We start from the raw sequence: 22,126 nt of genomic DNA on the forward strand, positions 1-22,126 counted from the left end.
TAAACAAACACTAAAGTTTTCAGGCAAACATCTCATCCACAAAGTCCAACAAAAGCCTGCACACCATCTCTGCATGGGGTAAAAGTCTAAATCTCAGCTTTCTTTCTCCCCTCCTGTTATTTTTTAGCTCCCTCCTTTTTTTTTCTCCCTGAGAGTCACAGGAGCAGCAGTTATATCTGATTACACCACACAGCCTACCTCCAACAGAGCATGAGTCATTGCCTCACTCGCAGGCTGAGGCGCTGCTTCTGCCTCAGAGAGCCAGATGTTTGCACAAGGATGGAGAGAGAGAGAAAAAAAACCCTCTTTCTTCAATGGATATTCCCAGTGTGTTTGATCTTTCAATCAGTTTAATAATTCTGGTAAAAACTTTCAATAGTTTTCAGGCGAAACATGCAGAAGATTATGTTAAATAGAAATGCTGATTCAGCTTCTTTTTTTTCTTTTTTCTTTTTTTTTTTTTACCCCAGGTTTGAGTTGGTTCCTGAGAAAAAAAATGATCACTTCAAACTATGTTAGTTCTGAGAAAAAAAGTAAAAAAAAAAAAAAGTTGAGAATATTTTGTTACTATGTGTTACAGGATTTTTGAAAACCTTCATTTCATCTGAGGTAAATCTGGGTGTATTTACACTAACTGAGTAAATTCTGGGAAAAGATTTCTGAAAAAGCTAATTTTTTTCCCCACCATGGAAATCTACTAATTGTGCAATATATGAAATGTGTGTGTGGTTGCTACATGGTAAATGAAAAAAAGGACAGAGTAAGAACTCTTACTATTCACAAAGATCTTCTGTGAAACAAAAGTTAGAGACTTGCAAAAGTAAGTAGGTGGAGGTAACAAACTTCTCCTCAACCATCAAAAACAGTCTATCCATCTTAAACAGTTGAACCCTGAGGATTATAAAACACCTGGAACATTAGTTATAAGGAAACAAAAAGAGAGTGACAACAACACAACATACTGAGATAGCTCTTCTACAATTTTTCTAAAGCATTTCTAAAGCAAGAAAATGCATCGGTTTGCTGGGATTTCTCATTTTTCATGTCCTCTATCAGAATAAAGAACCAATGTCTGCCTATCATGTTATTAAATTAAATAAATCTCAATTCTTTCCAAAAGTCCCTTATTTTTTCAGAATTTGCATATTGATTTCCATTCCAATTATTTTTCAAAGTTGGATGTGACTTTTTAGGTAAAAAAAATTACATGTGAAACACCTTCATGATTGGTGCCTCGAAAAATAAAAGTAAAAAAACAAAATATTTTATGCTTTTAATGATTTTGCTTGTAGAAAACTAGGTGCTGGTGACCATAACAAGGTAACAATGCTGGTCATATCTTGAACATTCAAAACTAACCAGAAGGCTTTTTTTTTATTAAGGTCTTTCCAAAAATGGTCATTAGCTGATCTAACAAATAACAGGTAGACCCAATTCACCACAAAGTCCTTTTAAAATGGTAGACAAGGTGCCAGTTTGTTAGGTTTTACTTTTATCAGATGGATAGAAGTTGTTTGAACTTAAACTGGAACTTGGCACTTTGCTATAACTACTATTTTTGGGTGGCCATTGTGTTATGCGTTGATGCCCAAATTTGATGGGGCTCAACTGTCTTATGTACATTCTTTTGCCTTTCATACATGAATATAAATATCTTGCTGTACAATACTGAATTGTAAAAGAAAAATCTGTGAAATGACGACATGTCCTTGTCAGAATTACGGGAATATTTTACGAGTGAAAAACAGATGAGCGTGAGTGAGCCAGGAATACTGGGCTTTCTGTCAATAATTGCTCAGCATTTAGTGGAGGACAGAAGAAGAAAAATCAGTCAGAGATAAAGAGAAAGAGGTGGGGAGTTTTTAGAGAAGGAGGAGGGACTAACATAATAAGAGAAAGTTGAGGCTTGAAAAAGAGTGTGGTGGACCTGCAGGTCTGTAGAAAAGTGAGAGCAGCAGCAGCAAAAGCAGCAGCAGCAGAGGAACCTTAAACAAATACACACACATAAACACACACACGCACACACGCAGACAGAGAAGCAGGAAAAGGACCTGGAGCTGAGCAGACATACTTGTTCACTTTGCTCACACACTCTCTGAGGCGGCAGCAGCAGCAGCAGCAGCAGCAGCAGCATGGTTTGGTGGAGAATCCCTGAGGCAGCGTTTCTTCTCTATGTGTGCGCATGTGTTACTCTCGCCTACGAGGATGACATCGAGATCCAGTACTCTGACTACTACAATGAAATCTCTGATGGAGAGACACCAGCACGTAAGTCTTTGACACTAAATGTGTATCTGATTATCTGAAAGGCACATTTCCCGTGGTAATGCAATTGAAGATTACAGCTGTATTTTATTTTCTGGCTATGGTGGAAGAGTATGAAGTCATGCTTGTTTCTGAGCTGACATAAGGTCTTTGATTTATGCAATGATGTCAGAATCCACGAAATGGGGGTGGAGAAGGGGAAAAAGCTCACTAAGTGGCACCATTACTATTAGATAAATGTCAAAACCTTTATAGTCTCAGTTTGCACTCACAACTAGGAGCTTTAAAAGATCATGACCACTGAAATAGATTCAGTCTTGCTTGTGTGTGATGTTCTGCAATCTATTCAGTAAGCTTCCTAAAACAATAACACTGACTTTGTTTTCTTTTTTTTTGGGTTGGTTTGTTTACTGTTGGAAAAAGAAAACTTAAAAAAAAACGGCACCACAGTTGATAAAGTATCAAGACTGTTGGCAGAGACGAAAAAGAAAAAAAAACTTTTTCTTATTGCAGAATTACTAAGGGAATTAATTTTCAACATAATTAAAGTTGCATGAGCACGGCAGCCTGGACGAGAGAGAAAAGGCAAGGACTACATGTTTCTTATGCTTCAGCCGAGGGCCTTCACAGCTTGCATTCATCATTTGTTTGTTTTTTCTAAACCTAGTAGGAGGTATAATTGCAGCGCCATCATCAGTTAAGAGGTTGAAATCCGGGCAAGCCGCCTGTGATGTGATAAAACGTGATGAAGGGCAAAAACAGAAGGGGCTCCAGGCAAATGACTGGGTGGTAAAACACACACACAAATTAGTTCGGGGGGTGAGGGGGAGGAGAGGTGCGACGAAACACAGAATTCATAATGAGGTTGCTGGAGAAGGGACAGAAAAGGTCAAGCACGTGAGTTGAGAACAGTTTGTTCGCAGGTGTGTCAGGACGAGGGGAGGTCAAAGGTCAGAGGGAGATACGGGTCACTTGTTCTGACCCGCCAAAAGCTCCCAATCTCTGAGAGGAATCTGAATTAATAGGCAACATGAGAGAGGTCACAGTACAGTTCACTTTCGCATGAGTGGCAGGCTGAAAAATGACGTTCAGCAGACAGGAAATGGGGGGTGTTGAGCTTAAAGGCGACTTTTTCTCAAGATTCTCATCAGTGGAAGCAAGTGACTCACTATGCATTTACTGGAGGTTAACAAAATGTGTAGTTTAATATTTTGCAAAGCATGCACTCAGGATTTTAGTAAAAAATTAAATGAATTATGCACAACATTTTACATTTTAAATTTATTTTATGTTTAAAAACATTTTCTCTCTCTCATTAAAAAAAGTAAACTACTGTCTGCATTATTAAACCAAAGGAAACACACTGCATGAAGCCAAATCCTGCTTCCTCTGAATAATCATGGACACCAAGAAGCCAAAACAAGCAGTGCAGGTCTGCAGTAATGCCTCCCCATCCCCCCGCCTCAATCTCCTCAGAAAAGGTCTGCAGGTATAAACAGAGCCTGAAAGCGTCAAACGTTAACCAGAACAACATGTGTGACATACATATATATTCTCCCTCCTTTGTTGCTTTAACCCACCCGCTTACCCCACGTTTCCCACTGCTCGTATTATCTCTCTCCTTCTCTAAGCACATCCTCCCCACTTTATTTTCCTTCCGTCTCGCTTCTCATTTCACAGCACAGAGCTGGATAATCTCACAGGAAACACAGCGGGGGAAATTGTTCTGTTTCCTTCTCATTTTCTCATTGATCTCCCAACAACCTGACATTCTCATTTGCTGTCATCAGCTTGTCACTCTACCTGATGACCTACGTCTGCTTTAACTTTTCAGCACATTGAAGTTTTTTTTAAGCTTTTAAATATTTAACTGATCTATGATGAACAGTGTTTTGAACATAAACGAACAAGATATGCATCTATCTGTGTACAAGTGAGATTTTAAGTTTAACCATACTAGTTGAAGACAGAGAATGAGAGTTCTTAAAAAGAGATTGTACAGTACTATGAGTGATCCTGTTGCAATGAGAGAAAACATCCTTGAACTTTGGCAGTATTTTATGTCAGTCATATTGAATCTGAAGCTGGGATTAGTCTAGGCTGTCGGGTCTTTCATGCTGAACTTCATACTTCCAGACACGTTCTATCAACACAGCATTTTGAACTATGGGTTGGTTAAGGACCTCTAACTTTTCAAGTCAACTTCAGTGGGTGGTCTCCCCATTTTGCATACGAACTTGGCTTAAGAGACTTCTGACTTTCCATGCTGACATTCTGAATTCAGGGGGTGTTGTAGCCCTGCTGAATCTGAGTTTGACATCTCTGACTCTCCAAGTTGAACTTCAGGTGGTTTTCTGTCCATACTGAATCTAAACCTAAGGTTGGTCAGAGACTTCAAACTGTTCATTAGAAATTATGACTTAAGATGGTGTTTAAATCTAAGTTTTTACCTAAATGTGTTGCTCCAGGGTTTCCCCCACAAAACTCACTAAGCCATGTGGTAGGGGCACTAGGGCAGTCCACCATGTTTTGGTTTTAAAAAATGTTGAAAAGGAAATATGACTAGGTGATTATGTGCTGTTAAGAAGCCATGTTTGTTTTTTTTCTACCCTTCTAGTGTGTAAATGAACCTTTAGCGTGGGTGTGTGTGGTTGAAATGTTTGTTACCTTGTGGATGTGTCTTTTGTGGCAGCCATAAAAAAATATTACCTCAAATGGTAAATGAGAAAGTATTTGTATGCCTTACTAAGTATTTTATGGTACAAAATTCTATTCATTGTATAAAGTTTTCTTGTGTTTTCCTAAATCCTGTCGCTTCGTTTAGTAAAGATCGTCACTGTGCAGTATTTTGCTTTCCTGGTTGTGAGTGGTTTTTACTTATTCAAGCAAATGCAGTATTTGCAATGAATACTTTAAAGTTTAAATGGATGAAAGACCACCAGCCATCTGTGACTGGCTGGTGGTGTGTTTCGTTTACATAAACCTGATCAAGCTGCAGTCACAGACACAGAGCCAAGTTTGTGCCAGAACATATTTGAGTAAGCTTGTGAGGTGTAAACATACACGCTACACGTTAATCTTTGTTCATTAAGACGTGCGCTCACATCAGTCTCACTGCGAACCTCACAAAGTGACTACAATCCTTTATAGACAGCCTTCATATGGGAATCATAAAAATGACATTAGATGTGAGATCACCTTCCAGATAGACCATCAACTATGCTGACAATCAATATAATGAGGTCAAAAAATACTCCATAAACTTTGGATCTCTACTTATCTCGTTCTGTCCTGGTCCAACTTTTCCCCATGTCTCTCTGCAGCCACACCGAGTTCCACCCCCTGCAACTCTCCAGACCTGACAAAATGGGACAAGATCTTCTCCATGATGGAGAACAGCCAGATGAGGGAGAACATGCTGCTTCAGTATGTTGATGACATCGTCAAGGTCGAAATGGGAACTCTGCGCGGTGATTTGCAAAGGTGGGTCTGTTGGTAGGGGTCCTGTTGCTCTATCAAGCAATGAGATTAATTCAGCTGAAATTATGGCATACAGAGTGATTTTAAACAAGACAAAAGTGAAGGATTAAAGCTCTTCTGCTAAAGAAGATGTAAATCTTTTCCACCCATCCTTTGGCAGGTTTATAGCCGAGTATGAAAGGTCCTGTGGGGCTGCTGTGGAGACAGCAGGAAGACGGATGGTCTTGCAGCTGGAGAGCCATCTACGAGAAACTCTGGAGCTCCTCAAGCTCAGTGATCTGACTCCTACTGCTGGAAATTTCAACCACCTGGAGGCCCAGATACAGCAGCTTCTCTCTGCAGAACATACTCAAACATCCAGGCTGGCCAAGCTGGAGAGCAGCTGCCTCAGCAGCAGAAGTACAGGAGCTAGCAAAAATGGTCTCCATCTCCAAGAAGTGACACCAGAAGAGGTTGCTTTGGATGAGGTGCTAGCTGCAATGCAAGAGGTGAAGGCTGAGCTGGATGAAGAGCTGAAATCAAGGCAAAGGCGCCTACCTGCAGGTAAACCTTCCATCTTATCACCAGCATTTTGTCTACTCAGGTATGCCGTTTCCTGTAGTTAGTTTGTTTGATATTCAGCCACCTGAAGGATATTTATCTCTCTTCCTGCAGTGGCACATTTAGGTAACAACTTCAGCTAGGACAAACTTCTGTGGTCTTTCAGAAGTTGTCTGAGATGACTTCTGCTAACCCAAAATAGTTTAGAAATTTATTTTCTGGCAAGTCAACCCTGTCAGCCAGAAGGACTCTCTTCTTTTTCCCAAGATTTAATTTAAAAAGTGAAGTCAAGGCTGATTTTGTCATCATCCTAAGAGCCAGAGCTATTTTCCTCATGACATTCCCCTTTTTAGAGTCTAGAAATGTTGGTCAGTTCAACACACACAGAGCAAAAGGAAGTGTGCTCATCACCCATTCACCGCAAAAACCACACCAATGCACCCTGAGAAAGTAGAACCAGATGTAAACCAACAAGAACTCACACACACACACACACACATGTCGAAAAGCTTTTTTCTCCTTGCTACTATTTTCTGAGTGACAGAAACCTGAGACCAAGAGAACATCAATATTTAGGATATCCAATTTTAGCAGGGTGGAAGTGAAAGCTGACTGGAGTGACAAAAAGGGTTAGAGCAGGAAGGAGGGGGCAACCCAGAGAACGAAAATATATATATAAAAAACATAAACAATGGAAAGTTTATTTTAAAGAGAATGGGTGACATGGTAGCCAAGGGGATTTTAAAAATGTCATGAGAATTTGAACGTTCTTATTTGACAGAAAATAGACCTTCTGGAGGTCAGTATTATAGTCACTTTGTTAACTTTTGTTTTTAATTAATTGATTGGTTTTTACTAAATTTGGGGAGCAAAAGCACAAAATTATGGTTTGGTGTAAATTATATGAATTTTTTTAAAAATTATTATACGCTCTAAATTATGCCAGAGGTCTTTCTGCGTGACATCTTCTCCCAGTGCATCAGATTGGTTTTTGCTCGCAGTCCAAAAACAGGCAAGTTAATTGGTCCTTAATATTTCAAACAACAAGGATTTTTTTTTCTTCACAAACAACCGAGAGTACTTAATTCTTTGTTTATTTGCATGAACAAGTGTTAAGCAGAAACAACTCTTTAAACATGTTTCAATTACTCCAGAATACAGCAGTCAGGTTTGCTGACATCTACTCCCATGAGAATTAGTCTATCTCTTAATAACTTGATTGATTACTTATAGAACTTTGTTTTATGTGATGACATTTTTTTTTTTTTGTCTTCCTTTGGGTTAGTCAAGTGCTGCATGCCATGTGATAGACATTCTTGTCTAATCCAATGTTTTGATTAGACAAGACATTGGACAAGAGAATGTTTTGTTTGATTTGTATATGAAACCGTGAGTTTTACTGACTGACCCCATCTGCCGTCATTTCTGCTTATTGCACAGGGTGTGAGATGGCCCTCCTGTTTCCCATGCGCTCCCGTCGGATTTACACTGCAATCATTCCAGATGTCCCCCTGGCCCTGTCCGCCTTTACTGTCTGCATGTGGGTGAAGCCAACTTCAGTCTTCAACAAAACTGTGCTGTTTTCTTACGGACACCGTCGAAACCCTTCTGAAATCCAGCTGCTGCTCGCCCAAACCTCTGCCGTGTTCACTGTTGGAGAGGAAGCTAGTCAGGTGGAGGCAAGGAGCGTGGTAAGCCCAGGACAGTGGATCCATTTATGTGGAGCCTGGTCCTCCGAGCAAGGCCTGGCGACCCTGTGGGTGGGCGGGAAGAAGATGGCGTCTAAGCCCGGGATGGCCAAGGGACACAACTTACCCGAGGGAGGCTCACTCCAGCTCGGGCAAGAAAGAAACGGCTGCTGCCCTCTGTCTCCCACAAGCGGGAGTGGTGTGGCCGGGTTTGAGGGAAGTTTTGATCCAAAGCTGGCGTTTGCTGGGAAAATGACGGGGGTTAATATGTGGGACACTGTCCTGTCAGAACAGGAAATTTCCCAGTTGGCTGCGCAGCGAGGCCAGGGCTGCCAGCACAGGGGGAGCATGGTGGCATGGGGGGTGACAGAGATGGTGCCACATGGAGGAGCTCAGTTCATCTACTGATCCATCATTTTAATAGTCATAATCATTTGTTGCATACATATCCTCCACTCTGATAAAAAAAAAAAAAGTCAAGCTGAAACCGTGGACATTTAAGAGTTTCAACATCACATTTTTAACACGTCTTTATAAGTGAGACTGGGATTCTCTGCATCATCTTTATTGATATTATCATGAACAGTTAAAGGAAAAAAAACAACCAATGCTGTGAGAGACTGTGAGAAATTGTGCTATAACCTATAATTTTAAACTGATTCCGTTAACTCAGTTTAGACAACATGACGTGTTGCTGGAAACGTGTTGCAAGCAGCGTTTGCCAAAGACTTAATTAGAGAGCAAGAAAGACACAGAGTTGCTGACTCATTTTTGCTGACTCAACAAAGTGGATAATGACCAGACAGCCAAGCAGAAATAAGAGGTCACGCACAATGACAACAGATGATCCTGTAATTGCAGGCTAATGACATTTTTCGTTTTTACTTTTGAGGATTAAACAGCAGGTGCAGTTAATACAAACAACACAGATTGTGTATTTTAACAAGAACCGGAGTCATTGGGAAAATGTTGCTATCTTTTCACCACGGCCTTAAAGGTACAATTAACTGCAGGCGGAGGTAGCTTAGTACTTTTCAATGAAATTAAACTTTAGAACAACATATATATGCAACACTATTAAAAACTGCTGTACTTGCCTTCCTTTTAGATATGAAAAACTAGAATGTAGGGCTAATTTTATTATTTTGTTGCAACGTTTTGGGTGTGTGAAAAACTTTTAAACTCAAACATATTTTTTAATAATAAAAATACTATATTCATTAAGTGTTTACATTGATTTTATGAATAATTAATTTTATGCTGTGTCTTTTCTTACCTGTGTTCAATAGTTAGATTATTCTTTGTCTTCGGAATGAACAAAGTAAAAAAAATTTATCTTGAATATATGTATGAACCATGGGGAAAATGTTTACTCAGTCAAATCTTGCATGATAAAACTTGCATAACTTTGTTGCTTGTATTATACTGTACATTGTTTTATGTGAAAAGATGAAACAGAATGTATTTTGTAAATAAATATTTTTGCATAACACAAGTGAATAAATGGAAAGTTAAAGTGAGTAGAGAAGCGTTTTTTTGTCATTTTATTTTCCAGGAGAAGGTAAAAAGAATTTGAAAGAGTCTAATGAGGATTTTCACACTGAGCCTCGAGCCAACACAGGAAATGTAGCATGTTAAAAGTCTGTCCTAATTTATAATAATAATAATTATTATATTTATAGGCGCCTTTCTGGACACCCAAGGTCACCTTGACTTAAAACAAGTTATAAAATACATACCGGTAATAAAACAAACAAGATTTATAAGACAGTACAAAGGTAATTAAAAGCTGTATGCTAGTTATATTTTACATATTTCTGCATTAGCTGTTTCTTAAAAGTGGAAATTCAAAATGGTTACTTGGTACTGTAACCATTTCTTGAGGCAGTGAATCACCCACAGCTATGCCCTACAACATGAAACAGAAACAGCTCCAAAAGCAAAGTGGAGAAGAGTAAACGGTACTGTGGTCGTGTATTTTGTCGGAGTCATTTTAAAATGGTTACAGTATCATTTTTTACCAGGCTGTTATGGACTGGTGGGGTGTGTGAGGTTCATAGTGTTGAGAGTAGAGCTCGCTCGGGGGATGGGATTGTTTCATCCTCGGGCTGCTCTGGTTGGCTGGCTGGCTTGTTTGGACCCTGTGGCCTTTTTCCAGCCCGTTTCTGGATGGGGTCTGTGGTCTCCTTCATGTCAGGTTCTGGGGGGTAGATCTGTTTTGGTTTCCCAAAACCCCCAATTTTAACATTCTTATGGAGAAACCTTATATACACAAGCATGCTCCCGCACACACAGGTGTTTAGATTCAGGTGTTTTGTCAGAAACACCATGTTGGGCAATGGTTTACACTAAATGCATCTAACATTAACTTGTACCGTGTACTTTTCAGGGATATTGAAGTCATTATTATTACCTATGCATACTTTGATTGTCACTATTCAGTTCTGTTCTTCTCTCTCTCTCTCTCTCTCTCTTTCTGCAGGTATAGAAACAGACTTCCAGGTTGTCTTGTGTTCTCTATCCTTCTTTCTCTCTTCTCACATCTCTCCTCTTTTCTGTCTCTTTGTCCATTACATCTGAAATAAATCCAAAGACCTTGGCACTCAGAATTGTTACCTGAGAGCCACCCTGCCAGGTAGGACATGTAAAAAAAAAAAAAAAGGAAAAGTCACCAGTTGTTAGTTAGTACTGGTTCATAATAATATATCTACATCCAATCTGCATTCAGTCTACAACTGCATTCCAAACCATGCAGTTAACTTAAGATCACATTTAACTTTAACATTAAAAGGAACAGCTTGACACTTAGCCCACATGGAGCTAAACTGAGTTAAACTTTAGTAAACAAACATGTGTGAGTGACACATCCTGCTGCAGCCATAAAAACTGCATCCTGCATCCTGCAGTAAGCTCTCTCTGGGTTGGGAATGCACAAACACACAGACACAATTTCTTATAAAACTGAGTATATACCAAACTGACAAAAACATAATGTAAATACGTCAAAACATACGCTAGAACCGAGTCGAACCATTTCTAAAGGAATGCATTAAATAGGACAATGTGTATATGACTACACAGGCCTTCACTGACTTCAGTATTAAATACACATGTGTGCGGTCTGCCCGTCCTGCAAGCTCATATAACTGAGCCATCATCTACCTCACCCCAGTGTTTATGCTGAGGTTTCAGAACTCAGTTGCACAGCCAGCTTGTAAAACACAAAAGTCAACATGAGGCTGAAAAGGCCAAAGTGAAGTAGATGGGTCCACGAGCAGAGAGAAGAGGAATCGAATGAAATGTTTAAGCTGCTGTTTAAGTTTCTGTTTTAATCTGTCTGAGGAGATGCAAATCAAAGCTCCACATTAAAAATCTCTATCCATCTTCTCAAATACTCTGATCAGCTCTCCTGTCAGTGCTCAATAAAAGCAACCCAAAGCATGATGTTTCAGAGTGAAGACACGGCCTGTAATGCAACTATCTGAATCTTTTTTTTTTTGCTATTTTCTAAATAAAAAAATATGTTATTGCATCACCAAACTTCTATTGAGTGGTAAAAGTTATGATCACATATTAAAAAACAACAAATAAACCATCTGTGAAGGTTTATGCACCATCTAAAAGTCATTCTTATGTATCCATGTTCAACAATAAGTGGCAGCTGCAACTTATTACCATTATTTTCCTGAATGGTTTGATTACAGCACCTCCTGATTGCAACAATAACTCCCTGTTCCACCAGAGTAAACATTTGACCCGATTGTTTCACTTCAGCTAAAAGTGCTCATAAAAAGAGCTCATGAGTGCAACTTCTACGAACCATCCCCCCAAAATCATCATCTAAATAAGCACAATTACAAAATTATCCTGATAATGAGTTATTGAACTTACATTATGGCAGGCTTTTAATTTCATTGGTTTTGATTAAAAATGTGGAAACTAACGTGGGAACTAAATGATCTGTTTATTTCAAGTGCAAAGGAAATCACAAAAAAAAGTCGCTTTTAGTTGCACGACTATAAGTGTGTAGACTGTACCTCCCAGCACACTGACGGTTATGGCCTCTGTATGTTCAGCCAGCAAGTCAGCTTTTGCTATAGCAGCCAGTGAGAGATAGCTGGACATGTTCCTGCTCAGTTCTCGGTTCCCTCTCTGCAGGAATCGCACCGCCACTGGAACAGCCAGCGCCATGACTGAGGGGCAGCTGTAGTTCTGAGAAGACAAAACAAGAAAAGAAGTTCAGATCATGTGCCTAAGGAAAGACAATATGATGGATTTCCTTCCTTCCTTGTTGCTGAATAGCTGGCAGTGGCAAATGAAGGAGACTATGAACTTGTGTTAGCTTTAAAAAAATTGGTGACTACCACGCTTAGGCTGGCCACACACTGGTCTGCCTACTTCATCTATCAATTAGCACCTATTTTCTTAAACAAAAAACCTTTATCAGCAAAAATGGTTGGTAAATGATATCTGTATTAGATGTATTGATGTGTTCTTTTGACAGAGTTTACTATAATTCAATATGACGTCAAGCATAAACATACTGTAGGGGCTGAAAGATATGTTCTAAAAGTCTGAGTGGGGAAGGAGAAATGTTATTTGAGATGCACCAGCACCCTCTAATGGACAGTGTGATTCAAAACATATTAATAAAAACTAAATAAATAGAAATTAAAACTCGGTCCCCATTTCTGTTACATGAAATTATAATTTGTTACCCCAAAAATAACTTTCTTGAATGCCAATGTTTTAAATATTTTTTAAAGAGTATGCTTTGTCTGCGCTATGATTCCCTTCTGCCACATGGTGGCAGTGTAAATACTGGGTTACCAAAATCCAATGAAGCTGATATGAACTCAGTCAAATTATCAGTCCACATCAAAATATGACAAGATTTCAAAACTAATTATAATTATACTGATATAATTTAATGCTCTCAAGTTATTATATTTTTTGTGCGTAGTTATTGTGAAAGTAAAGACCGCAGTGTGTTCAGGTCTGCAGAATCTTCTTGCTCATTTTCTTTGAGAATAGATGAACAGGTTTATACATCCAACCTAATTCTCTTTCATCTTTCTTGAGGGCTAAATTTAAATATCTAGATCAAGACATTTCACAGAGTCTGTGTGGTGAATGTTCATTATAAGACAAAAATCTCTGTTTGTGTTTACACTTCCCTGTGTTCAGTTTATTTACAACCAGCAAGCCAATAAACCTCTTCCTCCAAGAAACCACTGCCTACATCTCTCCTGCTCCTTGTGGGAGTTTCAGAGGAAGGATAAGACAAGTGTGTTGGTGTAAATTCAAAATGACAGCGAGGTAAAGAGAGAATCAAAGATATCGGAGATCAGGGGGGCTAGAAATCAAGGAGGACGGTTTTTAAAAGGTAAAGAAAGAGATTCGCACAGTCTCCTGTGATAGCTATTGTAACTGGGACATGAGAATCAGACATTTCTGCCAGAGCTGTCAGTCGTTTTAGTGTCACCTCTGTGTGTGTCTGTGTGTGTGAGCATGCGAATGGGCTTTTTCTGAAGAATTGGACTCATTAGGATGGTATTAGCACATTCCCATTCCTGAAGGAACAAGGACAAGGGGGTGGAAAAGGCAGAGGACAGAGTTTGTTCATGTCTAAACCTTTTTGCTTGAGAAATCCAAGATGAGAAATCCTATTTTAAAGTTTCTCCATCAATTATTAGCATTTTTGTACCTTTTGTGTTAAAATCAAACAAAGTTTCTGTCATTTGAACCATTTAAATGATTTTTGTGTACAAACCTTTACCACCTATGATAACACATATTTCTTCCAATCAAATTTTCAACAGTTATAGGATGCAAAAAAAAAAAAAAAAAAAAAAATAATAATAATAATAATAATAATAATAATACAGCAATGGGAAAACATATAAACTGGGCAAGGGCAAGTTAAATTTATCATGCACAGCACCTCCACAGGCTTTGGCACCCCTGATAAAGATATGCAAAAAGCCTTAAAATAAATTGGTTTTTAAGGGCAACTTGGTGACCTAGATGTCACTGTTTTCACAGTTCTCTAATGGGGAGCTTTGAGGATTATTTTTTACCTCCCATAGCATCCACCTCTCTGTCTAAAGTAGAAAAATATACTTGGGTTCTGCTCCAGTCTTGTTTGTCATAATTCCAACTGCTTTAAACTCTTTATTATTGCCTTGAATTTAAAACGTGGCGAGATCAGTCAGTGGGAATTTTCTTGATATATTAGATTAAACATACACCTGTTTTCTTTATTCACAAGTTACCTTGTCTTTTCTGAAGAGCAGTTTAGACAAACAAGTTGCTGTGCCAAGTCCTATTTTTATCCTTGGGAGACAGGAAGTCATGCATTATGAATTCGACATTCCTAGACACTTTGATCAACTCCAAAAGTGAACAAAGTACAAAATTACTAAAAGAAATGCTCATGTTACACATATCTCTCACTCTATAGAAATGGTTTGGGTTAGCAATAATTTTGCACATCTTAAATGGTAAATAGTGGTCTATGTGACACTCGTATATATTTTAGTACCACTTTTATTTATGGTTCTGTTCAAGCTGAGCTATTAGCTCACATGAAATCATCACAGACCCTTTTCTTGGTCAGGAAAATTGTTTCAAAAGTAGTTGTTATATGCAGGTATATGAGAGATGCTGTGACATCGTTTAACACGCACATACACACACAGTCTCACTCTGAGGAAATGAATGTTATTTGCACATGTGCAAGAATCACAAGCACAGCAAAACTGTGTGCAAAGACTGCAGACCAGAGATTTGACCCTTACTTTTCAGGCTGTGACATTCAATTCAAAGGATATGTAATCCATTCACAAACGACCTTGTGGTAAACTTTGAACAGAAAAAACACCCAAATGGCTTGATGCCTTTACTTTAGCCATGTCTTAGTTTCAGTTTCTCCAGAAAATAGCACATTGTTAAATGAACTGATTAACAATCGCTGTCAGCAGTACTCTGGTTTGAATTAGTAATGCCCTAATTGATATCAGTACATCACTCAGAGAAAAGGCTTTAAAATGTCATACTGTTGTAAAAAAAAAAAAAGGTAGATTGTAGTTGATGTCAGGATTACCTCAGTGTATGCAATATTTGAGCTTGTTGAAGTAAAAAAAATAATATTCATATGTGTCATAAAATTTAGACATTTTCTTAGCATTTCAATTATTTTAATTACAATAGAGTGCCTTGGAAAAATGAATCATTAATATAAAAAATTTATATAGTCCATGTTTTTTATGATTTTATTTTTTCATGTTTGGGCTTCTTGCAACTAGAAACTTCAATGCATGTTTTAATGGATTTTATGTGTATGGTTTCTCAACATTCCCAGTCCATACTGAGCTGTGGCATCATTGTAATACTTTTTTTTAAAATGTGTTGCCAGCTTAATAACTTCTCCGAATAATGCTCCGTTTGCTTTCCTTCTCAGTTTAGGCTGATGTCCATGTCTAAGTAGGTTGGCAGTTGTGCCACTTTCTTCTTCTTTTTCTCAGTTGATGTTCAGCGATGTTTTGCTTTTCAACCTTACGCAGCTTTACACTTCTACAGCTTTACTGTATCTCTGACCTGTCTGCTTTTTTTTCCTTTTGAATGTAAGGGCTAGATTTAAAATTAAATGACGGTTTACTAATCTGATGAAGCTATAAGCTGTACCAGTTTTTATTTATCTCTTGATAAATGATATTGCAAAATAAAAGTGAAATATAAATCATTATTTATAGTCTTTAAGTGAGACATTGTTTTTTTATCTGGAGAATAGCACCAAAATCTGTAGGAATCGTTCTAGTCTATTCTATTCTATTCTATTCTATTCTGTTTATACTTCACCTTACGTCAGTTTGTCACAAAATCCCAATAAAATGAAGTATGTGGCTTTAATCGTACAATAAAATTAAAAATCCCAAGGACTACAAATAGGTTTAAAAGTTGCCATTGTTCCCTTATTCAACCAACTTGAGGTGCAGCTTTGAATTGTATTTCAGTACAAACCTATAGATGGGCCATGTTGAAAGAAAATACTAATACATCTGTAAGACTCTCTTAATACACTTTGTAACTATGTGAACATCTTAGTGTATAGAAACCACATTTTTTTAAGAAGATTGCAAATATCAACCTTATTTAACACCACAGGCATAAATCATTTTCCATCTGATGACAGGTATGTGCAAAGCTATGTCCTTTAAGAGTTCCAGGTCATCAAACCCCCCCAGTGTGTCTGTCTCTGATGAGCATGTACCTGCAGGATGCAGCTGGTGATGTCAGAGGCTATCTTTGCGTGCGGCGTGTCTTCGGTGCTTTCCCCTTGAGGAGTCAGGTTATGTTCAAGACAAGACTCCCACAGGCCCACCAGGGCCGTGCTGTGTCGCTCGATGGAGCCGGTCTCTCGGATGGCCGTGGTGATGCGTGTGATGCAAATCTCGACCACGGCCTGATCGTTGTCGTTGGTCAAATAGTCCTGTCGGCCGGCAGAAAGAAGCAGGCGGCAAAATTAAGAATATTAATAATACATGACAAAATAAATAATTCATTAAAGTGGCATTTGCTATGTAAGTATTTACATAACTCTCAAAGGACTGTGTATCGGTTTTGCCTGTTTAGACATGCTTACTGACTGGTGAACAGGAGATGTCCTTGATCTGATCCAGAGCTTCAGACAGGCCGTCTTCGATCTCCGTGTCCTCTAGAGAGAACAGGTCTCCTGCTCTGGACAGGTCCCTCTGGCCAAGGACCCGACTAAACAGCTGGTGCATTCTGACCCTGAAGGAGCGGTCCGCTGAGACCAGCTTATGCTCAGGACTTTACGATCCGGTTTTAGAGAATGAATAAAACATAACAGTGTGGGGAAAAACCTGAACTAAAGAAATGCCTTTTCTGTTTCACTTTTTGAAGAAAGATATGAAATATCAACCAGAGTTATTTCCATTTTAACAGTAGCACCTAAGTCCACCTCTGTGAGTCCAGGATCAGGTAGGCTGGATGTGACTGGACCAGTTTGGGCCAAGCTTTTCTGGCTGAGTGTGAAGTCTGTTAGTGTGGATGACAGCCATATTCTGGAGAAAGGAGTCTTGAAAGAGCAAAGTCCTGAAAGAGAAAGAGGAGAGAAACAAACCAAGCAAAAAAAAAATCAAACACAAGACATTCTGCAGCACAGGATAAAGCCAAACTACAAGGCAGAATCATCTGAATGTGTTAGAAAAGTCCCAGTGTCTATCTCACTTAAGCATGATGGAAGGTAGGCTTGATAGCAAACTACCAGATGTTAGGGCAGCAGAGCTGATTAGTTTTTCTGTCAGGAATAGAGAAGGACAGCTGTTTGGGCGGCTCTTTTCCGTCACTGAACAGAGCTCAGAGACAGATGGGCCTGCAGCTGGAAAGTGAGAACTTCTACAAAATTCAGTAGAGTTTGGAAACAGCCTAACTAAATGTTGGTAGTGGCATCAAAAATAAAGCTATAGCAGTCAGAAGATAAACCTGCAATCCAGACCACAGTCTGTGGTTCTTCAATAGGAGTTTATCATTACAGTGGTGCTGAATGATGTGGCTGAAAAACTTATGATATATGCATTTCATATCAATCAATATTGAAAATTATTGATTAGTTTTTTTTTTGTTATGTCTAAAATACTACCAAATTGGTGGTGTGACCTTTCCTGTTTAGTCCAGAGTTTTCACTGTTTCATGATCCTGTCGCCAGTTCACCACTGTTCCTTTCTTTTGATAGATCCTCAGCACTTAATAGTTCACAAAAAGTGGCGTTTGGGAGTTTCTCTGACCTCCTTATCAAGTCAAATCCACTGAAATCTTTGTCCAATTTTCCTACTTCTAACTCATCAAATCTGAAGACAAAATGCTCAGTTTTTTTAAGTATAGACAGACTGCAGAACTGTGTGGTCCATTACACAACACCACCACAAAAACTTCATATAAAGGTAAACCAGGCTAAAAAGGAAAAAAAGTGAATACAAGAATTTCAAATAAGTTTTAGTTCAATAAGAAAGAAAAAGCAGATATTCACAGGCCAACCCCAGGCTACAACGTCCCCAGATCCTCTGCAGTTTGCAGTTCACACATTTGCTCAGTGGAAACACAATGCTGTCTTTTGTTTCCCCCAGCCTACCTGCTTTAAATCCAAGGTTATTCTTTTAGAAACTGCCCACTCTTTGCAAGAGCATGGTTAATATATGATGACTTGATATAAAGCCTTTGGTAATCTGTCACATATCTGCAACCAAACGGTGCATAACTTCCAAAATGCACACAAAGGAATTGCTATCCATCTCACAAAATATTTATATTTTGGTACGACATGGGAAGTGAAAAGAATATTTTTACAATAATTTCTATTGCTATGACTCTATAGTTCAAAGATTTAAACTAAATGCCTTTACTGTGTGGTGTGAAGAAAGGTAAAGTTGTGGGATTGGAAAGTACCACGTTAACCATTTACATGTGACGGTCGCTTGCCTTGTCAGCTTTAATAAAACATTAAAACATTAACTCTAAAATCAACACCACCAACAAAAAAAAAAAAACAGCGAACACTCCCACACCAGTTAAACTGGGATCTTTTGTTTCCTCTCCTCCTTGGATGTGAGGCTAAATAAATGTATCTGTGTCACTCCGTGCTTCCAGTATGAGCTTCCCTCTTCATTCGGACACAATCTAATCCTCACCCAGTTTCCCTGTGAGCCACACAGAAGTGGGCCTCAGCCAGACCAAAGGAAAACACAAAGCAGATCATTGGGGAGACTTATCTCTGCTGCCAAGCCAGCGCCAGCCATGAAGACTATGCCAGGGCACAACAACAGGATTCTATACTGGTTCTAGCCTGGACCACAGAACCAAAAAAAAAAACCACAAACTAAGCAACTATAGAGCAAAGAGATTTATCTTTAACCCACAGGCATGCCAACGAAGGAGCATTACCATTTATAGGATCAGAGATCTTTCTGGGAAGGAGCTTAAGAATTAAAACCATAATGAGATCCTTTTATTTTCCCTGTGCATTTTTTTCCCTCATTCTCTACCAATGGAATACTAGTTATACTAATATTCTATATAATGTTTCTGATGTCCAAATTTCTCTAACATACAGTGGTTGCACAATGTGGCTCTATTTTTTATCCTCATCTTATACTTACAGACTGTTGTGAACAATTAGGAACCCATTGTCTTTAAAGTGTGGGTTTAAACCCATTCTGAAGTTTTTGCTCATGCAGCACGAGTTTAACAGCAATTTTGAATCAACTTACAATATTTCCTTCCTATTCTCTATGAATCAGTTTATTAATATTTTGTTTCCCTTGTTCTCTCTGGCTTCCTCCTCTACACCCAAACATTGCATACCTCAGGAATTGAACTATTAATTTCTGGTAGAAAGCTGATAGATGTCGCTGTTTTAGTCTTGTAACTGAGCATTTCATAACGGTAAGGTACAACTTTTGACACCCATGACCCCAAATACAAGAATGCAGGTAACAGTCATTTTAGTACATACCTACCAGATAAAACACTTAGCAATAACATGGTAGTGGGCCAGAGAGGCAATGGGACAAGGCAAAAAAAGTAGGGAAAAAAATTCAATAGGAGGAAGAAACAAAACTTGCACAGAGATATGCAGACTAAAAGAAAGATAGCAGACTGGGGACAGAGGCAAGGGAAAGTCAGAGATAGATAGTGAGTCAGAGATGGATAGTGTTTCAGTGTCCTGAATTCTGGATCCAAACTGCAGAATGTTGGCAAATATGGTTTCCATTAGTTCCCCTGAATACTGTACACACAATCACAAAGAGTATGATACAGTGTCTGTTTATATACAGTGTGAACCTGCGCTCTCAATATGTCACAGAGCACCTGAGTAACTGAGCACCGGTGTGTTTGCATGTGTGTGTGTGTGTGTGTGTGTGTGTGTGTGTGTGTGTGTGTGTGTACACATAGCGAGGGAAAAAAAGTGGGTCTGAGGAATTTCAGTTCTTAAACAATCAGCAAGTTACTATTAATCACCCGGCTACGGCTCAACAAGCTTAGGAATGTACAATTTAGACATGTATTTATGTTTTAAGTTCTGTTGCGTTGCTTTTGACAGTTGGTGGTTACCATAGTAACCAGTAACTGACAGCTCTTCCCTTTTTCTGTTGCTGTCTGTTACTGTGGTGTGTATTAGAATAAGCTCTATTGTAAAATATTATATTTTACAATATATTTTGGACAAATGTGATAGTGTACAGTGTTTCTTAAGTAAACTTGCTATGTTTTGTGTATATTTTTAAATGTTATGTTATCATTTTAGCTTGTTTAATTGTACAAATGTTAACTGCTTCTAACTGCTGTTGCGTTCTAGTTTTTTGAGGGTTATTTATTGTATTTTATTTCATGTATAGAGGCCAGAAGCTGCAAGACTGGCAATAACCACCAACTTGTTTTTTTCCTTTGTTAAGGTATGTTTTAATTTTTAATACAAAGTAATGTTTCAGTTATTATCTCTGTTAGTGTTTGAATGTATGATTTTATTTTTTGTTCTAAATTATATAGTCATTGTTATTTATGTTAAAATGAGATTAGCTATATGGATTAATGATATGAATTTACCACTATATGATCACAGCCCCCTTTTTCTGTTGATGTCTGTTACTGTGGTGGCAGAAGCTGAAACCTTTAAAACAAAAATAGGAGATTTGGAAGGTAAAGGTAATTGTATTTGTGTAGCACATTTTCTGCAAGAAGGAAATACAAAGAAAATAACAAACCAAAGGAAAGAACAAAAGAAGAAAAAATAATCTTATTGAATACTCCTATTCAGGGTTGGTAGATAAGTATAAGTAAGTATCCTCTGGTCTAATTCCTTTTCTGGTTTGGAAGAATAGGAGTCTAAAACGTAGTTGCTAAGGTACTTTTCTGGATTCTAAATTTGTTCTAATCCCTGTTCTGGGTTGCTAAATAAGTGTAAGTAAGTAAGTGTCCACTGGACTTCTGGGTTGCTAGATAAGTATAAGTATTCTCTGGACTTTCTAAGTATGCTCTAAATTTGTAAAAGTAATGAGTACTCCACAGTTTCGAAGTAATGATAAAAAATAAACGTCCCTGTTCTGGAATAATTTTTTTCTGGATTCTAAGTTCGTTCTAATTCCTTTTCTGGGTTGCAATAATAGGAGTCTCTCTGCATGATAATCTAAAAATGTATCTAATATTGGTCCAAGTAGCGAGTACTCTACAGTTTCTAAAAAATAAGCTAAAGAGTGACTAATAAACTAGTGCATCTGGTCTAATTCCTTTTCTCGGTTAAAAGTGAGTACTCCACAGTTTCTAACAAATTAAATAAGAATAGGAAAGGACGCATTAGGCCACATGGTAACATTAAGACAAAACAAATACATGAGTATCTTACTTCTGACAGTAATGTTTTTTACCGTATGTGTAAACTTGGCCGGTGGAAAACATAATCATAGGTGTAGGAACCAAGGGGGAAGCAACAAAGCGCCTTCAACACAGCGCTCCTCTTTCCTGGAAAATCTGAACGGCCCAGCATGTCTGAGAGGCAGGAGGCAGCAGAACCAGTTTCAGCAAAACGACCCGTTTCTCTAGAACTAGTATCAGCATCGCGACCCGTTTCTCTAGAACCACTGTCAGCAAAGCGACCCGTTTCTCAAGAGCCAGTCAGCAAAGCGGCCCGTTTCTCAAGAGCCAGTAAGCAAAGCGGCCGGTTTCTCAAGAGCCAGTGTCAGTAAAGCGACCCGTTTCTCAAGAGCCAGTCAGCATCGAGATCCGTTTCTTTTGAGCCAGTCAGCAAAGCGACCGGTTTCTCTAGAGTCAGTCAGCAAAGCGACCGGTTTCTCTAGAGTCAGTCAGCAAAGCGACCCGTTTCTCTTGAGCCAGTCAGCAAAGCGACCCGTTTCTCTAGAGTCAGTCTGCAAAGCGACCCGTTTCTCTAGAGTCAGTCTGCAAAGCCACCCGTTTCTCTAGAGCCAGTCAGCAAAGCGACCCGTTTCTCTACAGTCAGTCAGCAAAGCAACTCGTTTCTCTAGAGTCAGTCAGCAAAGCAACCCGTTTCTCTAGAGTCAGTCAGTAAAGCAACCCGTTTCTCTACCGTCAGTCAGCAAAGCAACCCGTTTCTCTAGAGT

The 22,126-nt window shown here is 38.8% G+C and overlaps 2 protein-coding genes across 2 annotated transcripts in view; one reads left to right on the plus strand and one right to left on the minus strand.

The window, feature by feature from the left end:
• veph1 (ventricular zone expressed PH domain-containing 1) overlaps positions 1-22,126 on the minus strand; it is an 82,325-nt gene that overhangs the window by 35,613 nt on the left and 24,586 nt on the right. The window contains exons 2-4 of the mRNA XM_015057460.1: positions 16,622-17,090; positions 16,246-16,464; positions 12,011-12,185 (exon numbers count right to left, since the gene is read on the minus strand). Of these exons, the coding sequence (XP_014912946.1) occupies positions 12,011-12,185; positions 16,246-16,464; positions 16,622-16,759 (532 nt within the window). The 5' untranslated portion in view covers positions 16,760-17,090. The remainder of the gene's footprint in view (positions 1-12,010; positions 12,186-16,245; positions 16,465-16,621; positions 17,091-22,126) is intronic.
• Positions 1,937-9,493, plus strand: ptx3a (pentraxin 3, long a). The gene is made up of 4 exons (XM_015057462.1): positions 1,937-2,268; positions 5,589-5,748; positions 5,906-6,288; positions 7,726-9,493. The coding sequence occupies exons 1-4, from the start codon at positions 2,133-2,135 to the stop codon at positions 8,379-8,381; spliced, it is 1,335 nt and encodes a 444-aa protein (XP_014912948.1). The 5' UTR covers positions 1,937-2,132; the 3' UTR covers positions 8,382-9,493.

This window comes from Poecilia latipinna, unplaced genomic scaffold (genome assembly GCF_001443285.1).
Source record: "Poecilia latipinna isolate Pla-1442-1.1 unplaced genomic scaffold, P_latipinna-1.0 Scaffold1465, whole genome shotgun sequence".
NCBI lineage: Eukaryota > Metazoa > Chordata > Actinopteri > Cyprinodontiformes > Poeciliidae > Poecilia > Poecilia latipinna.